At 43.0% G+C, this 15,514-nt stretch overlaps 1 protein-coding gene across 3 annotated transcripts in view; it reads left to right on the top strand.

Moving 5' to 3' along the window:
* SESN3 (sestrin 3) overlaps positions 1-15,514 on the top strand; it is a 41,093-nt gene that overhangs the window by 14,805 nt on the left and 10,774 nt on the right. For all 3 annotated transcript variants that reach the window (XM_075081546.1, XM_075081539.1, XM_075081557.1), the window contains exons 2-4: positions 11,222-11,287; positions 14,340-14,537; positions 15,292-15,474. In XM_075081546.1, coding sequence (XP_074937647.1) covers positions 11,222-11,287; positions 14,340-14,537; positions 15,292-15,474 — 447 coding nt within the window. The remainder of the gene's footprint in view (positions 1-11,221; positions 11,288-14,339; positions 14,538-15,291; positions 15,475-15,514) is intronic.

Raw genomic sequence — 15,514 nt, 5'->3', positions numbered from 1 at the left:
CGACTTGCTGTGAGCAGATCTCTTTATGATACCATTCAGTCTGAATTGTCTAGCTTCATCATTTCAACTGAAAATTCAGCAGTGGCTGAATTAACGTTTGTCTGATTTCTCAAGCAGGTTGTGCAGCTGAGCTCCATGCACCTGCCTGACTTAGGAACTGTTAACCAAGGACTTCTTTAAAGCTAGCTTTAAATAATTCTAGAAGAGCTGCAGTTCCGCTAGTGACTGCAGTGCAGGCGTAATCTTAAGAGTCTCACCCTTGGTAAAAATCTAAATGATAATGTTTTAAGGCACACTGCGCCTGAATTGTGTCTGTCTGTGCTCTTTGTCATAATGAATGCAGTGGCAGTGCCAAAGAGGAGAGGTGAGAGAATGCAGCCTTGATGCCAGTCCCTGGTTAAACGATTCTCCCAGTCTGCTTTTATAGTAACCTGCAGTTAAGTGCATCTTCCTTCCTACAAACCCTCAGGGAGCGTCATCTCTGCTGGAATACTGTAACACTTGAGGATGTTCCAGCATTAATTGCAATGGGGTCCGTTAAAGGTTTTCGTTAAAATATATTGTTGGAGTATTTTGTTGTGTACTGCTCTCACATTAATATTTTGAACATTTAGCATCTTTGAACGACTTTAAAAAAAAACCAAAACACTAAGCCCACAGTAGAAGGATGCCATTATGCATTTACCGTATGGATGAATACTGTTCAATTTGGCTTGCTTCCAAGGCATGTATTTTCAGACAATACTGCTATTAAAAATTCGGTAGAGCATTCTTGGGAGGCAGTTTTGCCAGAGATGCATGACGGATTTACATAACCCGAGGGGTCTTTCTCTCTCTTCTTTTTTTTTTTAATATCCACCAGTTATGCCTCTCTGATTGGCAGTATGCCCAATAAATCAAATGTGTCTGCATTTATGAATTGAAGTATTTAACCATTCAATTACTGTATTGTAAAGAGGCTGTGCTATCAGTAGTTAATTTAGGTATTAATTCAGGCCTGTCAAAGCAGCTGCTGTTTTATCTCTACTTTCTATCAAACGTTCGTTCTACCTGTTGGCAGTGGTTTACTCCATGGATCAAATGGGGGAAGTTGATATGGTCTCTCCGTAGGAGGACAGAGACCACATGTGTGACCACGGCTGCTGCCCTTACCCACGCTGAGCGTGCAGCCTCCAAAGCACCTGGGACCCTGCTGGCAGAGCGAAACCAGGCTTGGTTAGATGGGCTGTGCTCGGGCAGGACAAGGCAGCCCTCTGCATGGGAGGCGGCAGATTAAAGGATATGCCATGCTGCTTCAGCAGCGTTGCTGCCCTGGCTCGTGATGAGGCAGATTAACTCGATGTAGTTTTGCCAATTTAGTGGCTGAAGGCTATGTTCCCCAAACTAGATAATATTGGTCTGTCTCAGTATGTCAGACTTGGACTAAATCTGAAGGTGGAAGTGGGCGAAGGTACAGATAAAACAAGTCCCGGCTTAAACTGCTGAAGTTTTCCACTCTAACTTTTGCCCTTGATATCTGATGCTGTTAAAACATAGAAAATGCTCTTCTGCTGTGCTCGTGAGATTTTGAGTCATCTTGATGATCACAAGATCTCCTGTCCTGAGGGCATTTCTTGGGAAGCACACAAACTCCAGTGTTACGTTTGGGTGCACAGGGAAGGAAGCTTTGTTTCCTTCTTTTTTTTTTTTTTTTTTTTTTTTTTTCTTCTTTTTGGAAGGCTGAAGTAGACCAGAAGACCATTTGTTGTCTGCTGGTAGTACGTGTCTTGCCCAGCTTCAGACTATTACGTTTGACCTGGTTTGCCATGGACTGCTGTTAGTCTATGGAGGAAAACCAAGCCTTTCCACGGCATAATTGGTCTCATCCTGAATTAGACATCACCTTTCTTTTCCATTGTAACCAAGGTCCAGCTGGCTAGCTCTGATTTGGGTGTCTATGTTCAGTCAGTTGAGTTTCAGCCTTGGTATCTGAAAAGGATTGGGGCATGGATGAGAACTCAGATTTTGAGGTTTGGCTTAAATTAGATGGAAGTGAATCTCCAGCAACAAGGAAGTAAAAGAAGTGGTTGTTTGTCTCTCATCCTTTTAATGTATTAATAATCGATGTTTAGCTTTGACTGCTGGCATCTGCAGTAGAGCAGATCATCTCGTGAAGATCTTTCAGTTTTTCCAGTCATGACCCTTAGCCTTACTTTCTCAGACATACTCTGTACTTCACTTAACATCAAGATTAAGGTACAGGTGTGTCTTCTACTTGATATCTTGTCTATTCTGACAAAAATGCAAAACACAGTTTGACTTCTTTATTTAAGAAGTGTTTTGCAGCATACCCATTACTCTGACATTTGACTTGCAGTCCTTGCCTGTCTATTCCCAGTTGCACTTAAAGGTTGGTTTTGGTTAATAGCTTTAAATAACTTTGAAATTATCTCCAGGGCAGGGAGAGTGATGTGACACAAGTAGGACTAAAAGGGGATGTAGATATAGGCATTCTTTATGAAAAAAAGGAGATAGGCTTTTCTGTCAGTAGCTGCATGTTCACTTCTGAGTTTTTTTTTCCCTTGGGTTAAGTGTACTGGCTATCTTCCAAACATGGAGGAACCGCTGTTAGACTTCTGCTGTCTTGCCATCCATCTTGGGTTGGGTAGAAGTTGCTGCCCTTTGGTTTCTAATTAGTGTGGATTGTGCTCTTAATAGCTGGTGGAGGGATGGGAACTTGGGATAGGCTTCCTTTTATTGTGTAAAATCCAAAAGGGCTGTAACCTGTTACCAAAGCGAAAGCTCCCCATCAATTGTACTGCACTGGCTCTCTTCCCAGCTCCTTGCACCACTTCATCAGCTGTTAGGCACAAAAATGTCAAATTCTTAATGTTAAAAGTGACTGTTTTTAAGTATTTTGAAATGCTGTTCCATAAAAAAGATTTCCTACTGTTTGACTTCCTCTGCTAATTTTCATCTTTATCGCTTAGTTTGCATTTTTGGAGTCGTACAGTTTGTTAAGAGGAAGAAACGGTTGCAAAATCACTTGAAATACCCTTAACAAATGTCTGTAGGCTGGGACTTTTACTTTGTGAACTCATAACATTTTGATGCTGTTCGTTTTGAACATCTCTTTTATTGCTCCTGGAGATAACGTCCTGGGTTTAATTATACGAATGGGTCAGTCTTAAAGAGGAGTTCTGCACTGTCAGCAAATAGTGTTGTGCATCATTCAAATTATTCATCCTCATATTTTCTCTTTTGTCTTTCGACTTTTATTTCTCTATGGAAATAAACAGGACACCAAAGTTTATCCTTCTAATGTGTATCCAAATTTTTGAAGTTGCAACACAAACTTAATTTGAGATGAATTGCAGATACATTCTGAAGCTATAAAGCTCCCTATTTTATTACATTAGATGCCATAAACAGATCTTTTTTCTTTAAAAAAATGATACATCAATAAATGTCAATAAATTTCAAAATGTCACACTTCTGATGAATAGGCTTTTTTGTTGTCAGTCAGAACCTCCCAGGAGTACTGACATGTGAAGGCAAGTAAACTGTGTGTATTTGGTTTTCCTTTTAGTCAGCAAGACTTTGTGTAGCTGTAAATATTATATTAATCCTCTATGAATTTATGAAAAGTATTAAAGGTTCCACCTAAAATGAATTCACAGAATCACAGAATCCCAGGTTGGAAGGGACCTCAGGGATCATCTAGTCCAACCTTTCTGGGAAGAGCACAGTCTAGACAAGATGGCCCGGCACCCTGTCCAGCCAGCTCTTGAAAGGGTCCAATGTGGCCGAGTCAACCACTTCCCTGGGGAGATTATTCCAATGGTTAACTGTCCTCACTGTGAAAAATTTTCCTCTCATGTCCAATCGGAATCTCCCCAAGAGCAACTTGTGTCCATTCCCCCTTGTCCTCTCCATGGGACTCCTTGTGAAAAGGGAGTCTCTGTCTTCTTTGTAGCTACCCCTTAAGTACTGGTACGTGGTGATGAGATCCCCTCTGAGCCTCCTTTTCTCAAGGCTGAACAAACCCAGTTCTCCCAGCCTATCCTCGTATGGCAGCTTCCCAATCCTTTGATCATCTTGGTGGCCCTTCTCTGGACCCCTTCCAGCCTGTCCATGTCCTTTTTGTATAGAGGGGACCAGAACTGTACACAGTACTCCAGGTGTGGCCTGACAAGCCCTGAGTAGAGTGGGATAATGACTTCGTTACCTCTGCTGGCGATGCCCTTTTTGATGCAACCCAGCATCCTGTTGGCCTTCTTGGCCGCAGCAGCACACTGTTCACTCGTTGAGCTTCCTGTCCACCAGCACCCCCAGGTCCCTTTCCACAGAGCTGCTCTCCAGCCAGGTGGATCCCAGTCTGTGCTGCACTCCCGGATTATGTTTTCCCAGGTGCATGACCTTACACTTGTCCTTGTTGAACTTCATAAGGTTCTTGCTGGTCCACTCTTCCAGCCTATCCAGATCTTCCTGCAGAGCAGCTCTCCCTTCTGGAGTGTCTACTTCCCCACTCAACTTGGTGTCATCAGCAAACTTCATTAGGCTGTGCTTGATCCCCTGATCCAGATGAGTTATGAAGATGTTGAATAACATTGGGCCCGATATCGATCGCTGGGGGACTCCACTAGTGACAGGTTGCCACTTTGAAAAAGAGCTATTTACCACCACCCTTTGGGTGCGGCCTGTCAGCCAGTTCCCCACCCACTGCACAGACCACTTGTCTAGGCCATAACACATTAATTTCTCCAGGAGGAGACTGTGGGGAACCGTATCAAAGGCCTTGGAGAAGTCCAGGTAGACAATGTCCACCGCCCGCCCCATGTCAACCAGGCAAGTCGCTTTGTCGTAGAAGGCCACCAGGTTTGTCAAGCACGATCTGCCTTTAGTGAAGCCATGTTGGCTTTTCCCAGTCACGTGCTTCAATTGACTTGTGATGGCCCCCAGGAGGATTCGTTCCATAACTTTCCCAGGGACTGAAGTAAGGCTGATGGGCCCATAGTTACCCAGATCCTCCCTCGAGCCTTTCTTGTAGACAGGGGTAACATTTGCCTTCCTCCACTCCTCTGGGACATCCCCCATTCTCCATGACCTCTCAAAGATTATGGAGAGTGGCCTTGCGATGATGTCAGCCAGCTCTCTCAACACCCTCGGGTGGATGTTGTCAGGGCCCATCGATTTGAATGTGTCCTAAACTTCTGCCACATTTCTAAAATGCTCTTCCTCTGACAAAGTTAGGTGAATAAATTAGAATGCAAATTGGCATATGCAGAAATAAACAAAATCCCTCTTACATCCTAAGGAAGGGTTTGAATAATAGTAGAAGCTAAGATACAGTCAGTGTTCAGATAATATTTTTTGTTATGCTTTCTTCTGTCTTCAGCGAGGGTTGAATGAGTAGGCAGTCCAGTATAACTGTAAAATTGTGTTAGGTGTTAATGAAGCCCAGAGCATTTGACTGTGATCAGAGCAAACAGAGGTGGACACTGCTCCAGGATCCAAGAACCAAGAGTGGATATGTGTTTGGTAAGCAATAATGGGGGTGGGAGAAGCCAGTTTGTAAATAGGGTTTTAACCAGCAGCAGCAGGTAATACTGTCTGTACTATGTCAACTAAAATATAAGGCATTTGTTTGTGCTAGACTGAAAACCGAAAGTGGGCTCCGTAGCATCAAGTCCATGAGACTGAACTAGCTTATTTTGAAGAACTGTAAGATAAATCTGAGACTGGGACAAAACCAATCCCTTTGGGGAAATTCAGCCCCAGGTAGGCAGTCTTAAACGCAGTTCTCCACTCCCACCCTCAGTGTCCAAACACCTGGTGCAGCCAGCAAAGCCCAGCAGGTGACCTGGCTCACCAGTCACTAGGTTTGAGGGTGACGCAAACTGCACTCCAGGTGCTGTGACCAGTGCCATGGTCACCTGCATTAAGTACCATTTAGGATGCTTAAGGGTATCCAGGGCTCGTCCAGGTATCATAGGAACTGGCAGACACTATACATACCTATGGGAAGCCATTTCCTTCTGGGGCAATGGTTGGATGCCAAGCAGGAGACTCCAGGGAGTCTTGAATGGTGCTCAACTCCTGTTACTAATGACACTGCACCGTGCTCTCGCTTTCTGCTGGAGGAGTTCAGGCACCTCGGAAAAATGGAGCCATCTCCATGCAGGTGTCCCAGTGATGGACTTAACTGCAGATTATTGCCACAGATGCTAATGTGTGTTATGAAGAGATAGACCACTGAATTTAATGACAAAGATCCTTAGAAATGCTAGATGTTATCAAAATTGCTTGTAGATTATAATACAAGACAAGGTGTAATAAATAAGAAATACATATGCATCACCTTCCCCTCAAAAAAATTCCTGCTTGTTTAGGAAAAAGTTTGTTCATAAGGAGAAGCTACTTCTGGGCTGCCCTTGGAATTTATATTTGATCTAGTGCTGTTTATTATCATGATGTCTTTATAGTGGCAGCAATTTTTGTCGGAGTGGAGGCTCTAAGCCCCTTCGTGGGTGTTTCGCAGCCGCTTGTGCTGCTCTAGGAGTTCACAAGGACACAAGTGGCAGCGTTGCCGTGGCTCGCAAAATTCCCTCTTGAGGTGCAGAATGTTTCTTCCTGGTGATTCCACACACCCCCACCCCCACCCCAGTTGTGGAACGACTACCTTGATGTCAAGTTCAGGTTGAATTAGCTTTTATGCACCATGTGCATGAGAAGCCCCCATACACCTGCATCAATGCAACCACTTCTCGCCTGTGCTTTCTGCGTTCATGGGTATTCAAAATTACTTCCCAAACCAGCTGTTTGATCAGTCCCGCCAGCTAGCAGCTCCATTCTCAAGTAAAACGGCCTCCTTTTACAGCTCACTAAAAAGAGTCTTTTCTTTAAAACCTGAGGATGCAGCAACTCATGCGATAGAGAAAAGGAAGAAGCATTATTTCTTTTGCTTTACACTTTGGGAGGAAGGCCGCCATGCTGCCTTAGCACTGGCCGCGCTTGTGCTTGCTCCTGCTTTGGCTTCATGGCCATATTGCCAGCTGAGTGGCTCTGGCATCCCTTCCTTTGCTGCAGCAGCCCGGCAGCTATTTATGATGCAGGTGCCATGTCCCAGTGCCCCCAGCCTCTTGGCTCTGGAGGGAAGGTGCATGGTCACTGCCACAGCTAAAAATAAACCCACGAGGTGGCAAGTCGCAGCTTTTGGCTCTGGGGGCTTTGGGCAGAGCTTGCACAAGGATGAAGGTGTTTCTTGCAAATTATAGATGTGCAAGTGGGAAATGGTTCCAATTCATCACTGTTAAAGTTCCTGATATTTAGTTCCTGACACCATTCCATGCGCAGCTTAAGGAGAGAAAGCAAGTCACAGATAAAGCTTGCTCAGGCCTGTTCTTTCACAAATTTCTGCAGCAGCATTCCTGTGATCTTTAGAGGTCTTGTCCTGCTGTCTGATGCCACAGTGCACTACTGCAAAACCTGTGTCTAGGCTCTGGCTTGCAGTGGCCTCTCTCCCAGTAACGTGCTTGGGCTCAGTTTTCTCTGTTTATCTTTGAAGCTCCTTGTCATCTTTCTCCTTCCGAAGAAGCACCCCCAGAAAAGGCTCTAGCTTAAATGTAAGTGGAATTGGTTGCAAACCTTTTAAGGTAACTTATTCATATTCTTGCAACACGTTTCTGGAGGAACATGAAGCAGAAGATGGCTGGTATACGTGCATATCGCATTTTGGTTGCTGAGCAACCTGTTTCTTGCTTCAGCCACTTAGCATAAGAATCCAATTTCAAATAAGATATTGGGGATGCTGGCTGACTTACAAATAGCTAGTGTGACCTGCAGGGACTAGTTGGTCAGGAAAATGCACCTGATTTTTTGGGAAATACAAAGATTTGCAAGAACTTTTGCCATAAAGAACCATACATCTGCAGTGTTGCTGTGTAATTCTCATACGTAGTTTTTCATGTTCAGGTTCTTGGGTAGACCTTAAATCACAGCTCTAGATAAAGCATGCCCAGAAGCAGGGGTTCTTATCTACAGTTCGACAAAGCCAGCATTATCTTTCTAATGCTAGTAAACTTCCCATGTGTTTATTAATAGCATCCCAAGAACTTGTGCAACCAGATGATATTTGCTCCTTTTCTTCTGACAAGCTTGTTTTGACCAGTTTTAATAAAATAAATGCTTTGGCATGAAGGCAAAGTAGTCATCCGTGTTGGTGGAAGGGAAGGGTATATATTTCTAATATATAAAAAACCCAGCTCCCTGAAAGAGTGCCGTGATTAGACTCACCAACTTGAATTATTGTGTTTGGGGTATTGTTTTCTTGTTCCTGCTTTGGTTGTGTATCTGTTTTTTCCAGGCTTGTGTTTTTTGTAACTACCGCCACCCAAAAGGAGCTGCGTTTTGTCCTTTTCACAGTATATTCAACACACCTCGTTTTTTATGTCTGCCTATCTCCTTGGCTTTCTGTCATCGTTCACAGGAATTAATCTGAGATACTTCCCTATGTTCTTCCACCCAACTACCATTTCCTCCTTTCCTTCTCAGCAGTAGTTTATCTGCAAGGTCAAAGGAGTAATAGCAGTCACATCGAATGGGGAAACACAGGAATGGAGCCCAGATCCTGCTAGAAGAAGCACTGCATTTTTTTCCCTGGTCTGGCCTTGAGGACCAGCTTTGCAGAGCCTGAAGAAGCAGAGAGAGAGAGCAAGACAGAGAAGGCAATCGTTCAGCTCTGGTTTAGACCTGTGTTCCTGTGAGAGCTGACAGTTTGCAGCTAAGTTGTCTTGCTCGCACAAGCTGCATCCTCCAGATTATTCAGTATGAAATGAAGGTTTTAAACTCTAATATCCAGATAAACTTCATAAACCAAGTAAAACGCAACCTTAATAGTAATCTTGGAAAGCATTTATTTTTCTTATGTTGGCAGAAATGACTGGCTGCCAGCAAGATTGTGTATTTAAAGCTAGAAGATGTCTTCCTGTACCTTGTGTAGCTGTGCGAGGAAGCAGTTGCATGTGCAGATACCTGATCTCTCTACACCCTTTCTTCTTACTTTAGACTGAGTACATTTGATTCATAAGAAATATTTTATGGGATTTTGAGGCTGTGACAGCAGGCAGCGGTTGCACTAAGTTGTCTCCTGGCTGCTGGGCTTCACACAGTAGATCCAGCTTATTTGTGCATCTTTTAACAGCTAATTATTCCAAAGTCACAAATCTGATTGTCCTGCGAGAGTTTGCTTTTGAACATCTTTACTGAATAATCACTGCTGATTTCTGCATGTTTTTTCATAATCTAATTTAGAAAGGACAGGATGTTTTTAAGGAGCAGGACAATAGTTATGCAGCTCCAGTGGCTTCACTTTCCTGTGTGGAAATCGCTGGCACGCTCCTTCTGGGACCAGCACTGCCATCCGTGCACATGGCGGTTAAGGTTAAAACCCCCTGGTAGAGGTATTTAAGAGTCATTTGTTATGGAAAACTTTGAACTTTTATGTTAGGGGCATGAAAAATTTAGTACGCAAATCCTATACAGCTATTGATGGATAACTTACTAAGAGTCATCAGTGCTGTGGTGCAATTAGGGACCTGAGAAAGAGTGCAGCAATAGTTTCCAGATAGGTGGAATATAACCATAAAATGGAAAAGAAGAAAAGACAAGAAGCAACGGCTTTAAATTACTGTAAGGGAAATTCAGGTTAGACATTAGGAAAGGTTTCTAAAGATCTGAGGAACTAAATGACGTGGAGAGACAGAGGAACCTCCGGGAGGCTCTTTAAGCGGAGGTTGGAGCAATGCTGGTCAGGAATGACGTGGACAGTGCTGGTGAACCAGGGGAGCAGTCAGCCTCCCCAAGGGCCCCTTCAGCCCTCTGGCTGTCAGCAGACACACTATGAAACCCTCCACAGTTTATCTTAGTTCAATTTCTTATCCCTAATAAATCAAAAAAGTCCTCTGTCTCTTGTTACTCTATCAGCCTGTTCTGTACTAAATATATCATCCTCAAAGGGCATTTCATGACTTCTAGCTGGGGTCTGCACACCAAGACTTGTACTGTGTGTGGTGTTCTCCTCCGGGCTCAGCAGCTGAGCAAGGCGGGCTTGCCATTGTGTTTAAAAGGAGTGTGGCCAGCAGATCGAGAGAGGTTATCCTCCCCCTCTACTCTGCCCTAGTGAGACCACATTTGGAGTGCTGTGTCCAGTTTTGGGCCCCCCAGTTCAAGAAGGATGTGGAACTGCTTGAGCAAGTCCAGCAGAGAGCTACGAAGATGATCAGGGGACTGGAGCGTCTCCTTTATGAGGAAAGGCTGAGAGGCTTGGGTTTGTTTAGCCTGGAGAATAGAAGACTGAGGGGGGATTTAATCAATACCTATAAATACCTAAAGGGTAGGTGTCAGGGTGATGGACTGGACTCTCTTCAATAGTGCCCAGTGACAGGGCCAGGGGCAATGGGCACAAGTGGGAACACAGGAAGTTCTACCTTGATATGAGAAAAACCTTCTTCCCTGTGCGGGTGCCAGAGCAGTGGCACAGGCTGCCCAGGGAGGCTGTGGAGTCTCCTTCCCTGGAGACATTCACACCCCGCCTGGCCATGTTCCTGTGCCCTCTGCTCTGGGTGTGCCTGCTCAAGCAGGGGGTTGGACGGGATGATCTCCAGAGGTCCCTCCCAACCCCTGCCATTCTGTGATTCTGTGATTCTTTTCCTAGAACAAGTCTTTAATTGGGTCTTGCTGGTTTGCGTGGACTGTGCTTTTTATGCCAATATTTGGCACACAAAGTGTTTACACTCTTCTCGACACTGAGGATCTCATTAGGTGCTGACATTGAAGAAGACAGTGTCTTGCTTATCATTTCCCAAGTGTGGCTTTTTTCCCCTCTACTTTCTGATCTTCCATTTAGTCCAGTAAATGGCTAATTTTAGCATTGTGCCAAATGTTTTATTGCTGTTGTTTGTGTATCTTCAAGCTGGTCTATAGGCCAATAGGGATTAGATTTTGGGGTTTTTCCTGTTTATCCATTGCCAAAATTGATGCCGTTCATTCACGCGAAGTACAGGGGATGCAAAGCTGATCTAACCAGCATGGCATGATGGCTTCATCTCCCCAGTGGGCTGTTAGAGACCCAGGTGGCCTTGGGAAGAGAACCTATTCCAGGCCTTGAAGATCTCATCTTGCGAGGTAAAGCGAGTTCCTATGATATTCCTGACACTGACCAAAGTATGTGATTGTTTTGCAGGAAAAAAGAGTCCAAGTCTCCCCACCGTTGACAAGAGGACCAAGTGCCTTTATACCAGAGAATGAAGTAAGTTTGCGGTTAACTGGGCCAGGTGGGTGATAGCTTTTAAAATGGAAATACTGAAGGACAGTGGTACCCAGATGAGCTCCTCTGCAAGCAGAAGCGGTGGTTTCTCTAGAGCAGGCTCCAGTGGGTAAGAACCACCCTGCCTCTCACACAAATGGTGCCATTTGTCATATTTCCCATTGCCAGTACTCCCGGAGAGAGCCGTGAGTGCCACCTCTGCACTTCTCGGGGGGGATAATCTGTTGTTACTCTTAATGCCAGGCCTAAGGGGAGGCATCCAGTGTTGCAGGGGTATGATTATATAGCTCTCCGAGCAGTCTCTGACCTTCAGTTTGAGAAAACCTGAAAATAATACTAACTCCGTAGACTGTAACTGTAGCTCTTGAGAGAAATTATCATTGAAAGGAAAGGTATGGCTTGACTTCAAACTCAAGATTTCTGCCCATGATTTAATGTTCAACTTAAACCTTGATTTGCAGCTAGCTGCAGTGTAGAAACTTTACTAAGATGGTGTTCTGCTGTGATCACAGTCTCCCCAAAGTATTATTTCTTGATGAATTAATTATTTGGGATGCCTGACTAAAAAACCAGGACCTTTTGTTTTGTTTTAAGTAGTTGCTAAAGGCAGATAATTCAGAGTAGAAGAGCCAAAAAGACGTTTTGAAAGACAAGGTAGCTGCTGTTCTCTGAGTCTCTCCCCATTTACACACCAGCAAGGTTTGAATCTAAAAGCGAACAGAGAGAGCGTAAAGGCTAGCAACAAGAAAACATAATGAAGCAAAAAGGAAGAGAGGTCAAAAAGAATCTTTTAGGCTTGGGAAAAGGGGAGCAGGATGAGTTCCAGCCAGCCAAACTTGTGAAGAGGACTTCCCTTTTGTATGAAATATGAGATGAAATTGAGATGCCAAACTTCACAATGACTTATTTTTTCTCATAAAGTCAATAATTGTATAAAAAGTAGAAAAAATGTAGTTAAAATAATAACATATTTTGAGAGAATTGTTAATGAATTTATTTCACAGCTGATACACTTGGTAAAGGCACTAGCCAGGGGTGAAGGAGGAATCACTGAGTAGCTCTCAGAAGAGAGTAACCCCAGGGATTACCCAGTGCACGCACGGAACCTCCGCCTGTATGGATAGAACAGCTATTCAGTATAACGAACAAATGTTAAATATTGTTTGTTAAGCTACCTTTTTTCCCCTGTTCCTTGGCATGAAATTATACAGTGGATAGGAAGGATGTAGTTAGAGATTAGTAACACACTGAATGTCTCACAAATCTTGATAATTACATTGCTCGTGTCAAAGCCTGCTTTATTGTCGTAATGGAAGGAATATGGACAGAGCAATAACAACTTAATTGTAAAGGTTCATGTTAAAGTGCCGTAAGGCTTTACAAGCAGAATTAAAAAACATGTTCGTGAATCCATGGATGATAATAAATCAGGAGGAAGTATACATATACAGTATGAAGAGGATAGTAATATAGGTGGAGATAAATCTCAGAAGCAATAATGCTGCATATTGCTATGCCTAACATAGCAACAGTGCAGTCCTACAGGATTATATTTCAATTTTGTCAGCAGAATTTCTTCTCCATAACTTGCACTGTTACAACAAAAACTCCTTACAAGCTAGAGAGGATTAGAAACCTTATCAGAGACACAAGAAGTATGATTTCCCCAAGAAACAACTAAATGAGACAAAAGATCTCTTAGATAATGGGAGATACACTTGCTGAAGAATAAGGGGGACTCCTTGGGGTGGAGTGAGGGATATACCATAATAAGGGAGATAAAATGATCTCTAATATGTGAATAAACTTCTGATGGTAAAAACATTCTTAAGGAAAACTGAGGAGGCATCATTTTGGGTACAAAACACAGGAAAGCTGTCATAGAGAAGAGCTACACCTGCAAAAATGGTGGAGCTGCCTAACTGCATAGCTGCCTCTTCCCTTTCTTTCTGGGCCCACAAATTAAAATGCAGAGTACAGTGGTGAGAAGTGAAAATGTAGTAAGTTGTTTGTATTTCTTTGTAAGTAGCTTCTATGATTTGATGGAAAAATATTTGAGACATGGTCCATTCATCAGCCCATCATAAAGAAGGAAAAAGTATTTTAAGTAGAGTATTTCAGCAAAAGCATTGTGTTTTCTTGGTTTTACGCACTTTCTGTCTTCATTTACAGTAAACCAGCTAAAATGTTTTCTCATTTCATGGTGTTTGCAATAGTAAGCTGTCTGGCTTAATACTGTGCAGTTTTAGAATAAATACTGGGTATTCTAGTCTTGTGCTTGTAACTTCAGTGGTGAACATGTTGAGAGTGGCTGTTCTTGGTAATAAGCACTGAGTAATAGCACTAATACTGTCAGGGCTTGCAGTGCAAGAGCTACTTACTCTTTTGGTCTTTCATTTCATCTTGTGCCCAAGGTTTGGATTGGTTGGAATAATTAAAGAACACCTTTTGTTTAAAGAAAGCATCAAATTCCTATTTTAAATAATACTTGAATGTTATGGACAAATTAGCATTTGATCTCCTCTTCAATTATACAAGCACAGAAGGGGTAGGTTGCCAGGCTTCTTTCTATAATTTGGTTACATAACCCAGTTCCTCTCCATTAATTTTGAAATTGGTTTTAGGGCTGAATGCTTGGGTGGTGTGTGTCTATACAGGCTGACTTCCATGAAGACTTGACTTTCCATTTAGCTGTTGCTTTCTTCCAGCACTCTGTACAGATTTGACTTCAAGCACCTGCGAGTTTAGCTGTTTCGGAAACATCTGCAGAAAAATGTTTTTGTATTTTTAGAAACATATTAAAATAACGAGGTACAGTGTAAAGCGCTCTTCAATTCTCAGTATACAAAAAACATCTGTATGTGTATGTTTGCATGCATGAAAGCATGTATATTTACGAACATACATCCAGATCTCCATCATTGCCTTTAAGTTTGTACACAGACAGACCTTTCATACGGCAGTATGTTTCTCTCCAGGGCTAAAGCTAGAGAAAATCGCTTTCTCTGTTAAGTTTGTCCATCTTATTTTTAAGGTTATGCAAGCAAATGGTTTGGATGAACGTACTAATCTTCTTGTGGAAGAATACTCTACATCTGGTCGCCTGGACAACATCACACAGGTCATGAGTATCCATACCCAGTACCTGGAGTCTTTCCTCCGCAGCCAGTTCTATATGCTGCGCATGGATGGGCCTCTTCCTTTGCCCTATAGGCACTACATTGCTATAATGGTATGTACCAACAGGCTATGTATTTTCTCCTGTGGCCTTGACTTGTGTTTTAAAAAAGAAGAAAAAAGGAAGACTTTAGAAAGGAGACACTAGTGTGATATTTTGGCAGGGGGTAACTTTTCGTAGTTGATTTTTGTCATAATAAAGCATGCCTAGCCAGAAGGTTTTCAATGAGAAGGGAGAATGACAACATGCGTGTTTCCCTGTTTCCTATAGTGGTACACTTCTCACATGCCCTCGAAAGTGAGGTTTTACAAAGAGCAGTTAAAACTGTGTTATCTTATGTCTGGATATTCAACCATCAGTGCGCAGCAGTGGGATGAGATGCAGTGGACTCAAGTCACAACAAATTCCAGGTCGACACTAGGAAAACAATTTTTATTGTGAGGATGTTGAGAGATTGCAACAGGGGCCAAGAGAGGTTGTGTGATCTCCAGGAATGGAGATCTTGTCTGGTCAAGGCTCTGAGCAACCTGATCTAAGATAGCCCTACTGTGAGCAGGGGCTTGGACCAGATCTCCTCTAGAGATCTCTTCCAGCCTAAAGTAGATTCTGTGGTTTGGAGTAAAGTAATCAAATGTATTTTTACTGGCGAATCCTCCATACTGTACAGAATTGCATTACAGTATAAAACATGGCCCTTTGGAATCAAATCGTATTTTTGTTTTGTGTTAATAAACTGTCTTCCACCTGCAGCAAAATCCGATTATGCGCTAATGTGCTGACCTTTTCACTCTGTGTTTAATTATTCCAGGCTGCAGCCAGACATCAGTGTTCCTACCTAATAAATATGCATGTTGATGAGTTTTTGAAGACTGGCGGGATTGCAGAGTGGTTGAACGGTTTAGAATACATTCCCCAAAGACTGAAAAATCTGAATGAAATAAACAAACTCCTTGCACACCGGCCCTGGCTAATCACGAAAGAGCACATTCAGGTACCTGCTGAGTCGTTCCCTGTAATAGCAGTACATGTCC

The sequence above is a fragment of the Phalacrocorax aristotelis genome, chromosome 1 (genome assembly GCF_949628215.1).
Source record: "Phalacrocorax aristotelis chromosome 1, bGulAri2.1, whole genome shotgun sequence".
Taxonomy (NCBI): Eukaryota; Metazoa; Chordata; class Aves; order Suliformes; family Phalacrocoracidae; genus Phalacrocorax; species Phalacrocorax aristotelis.
Note: the sequence above shows the minus strand (reverse complement) of the source record. Positions and strands in the feature narration are given on the sequence as shown.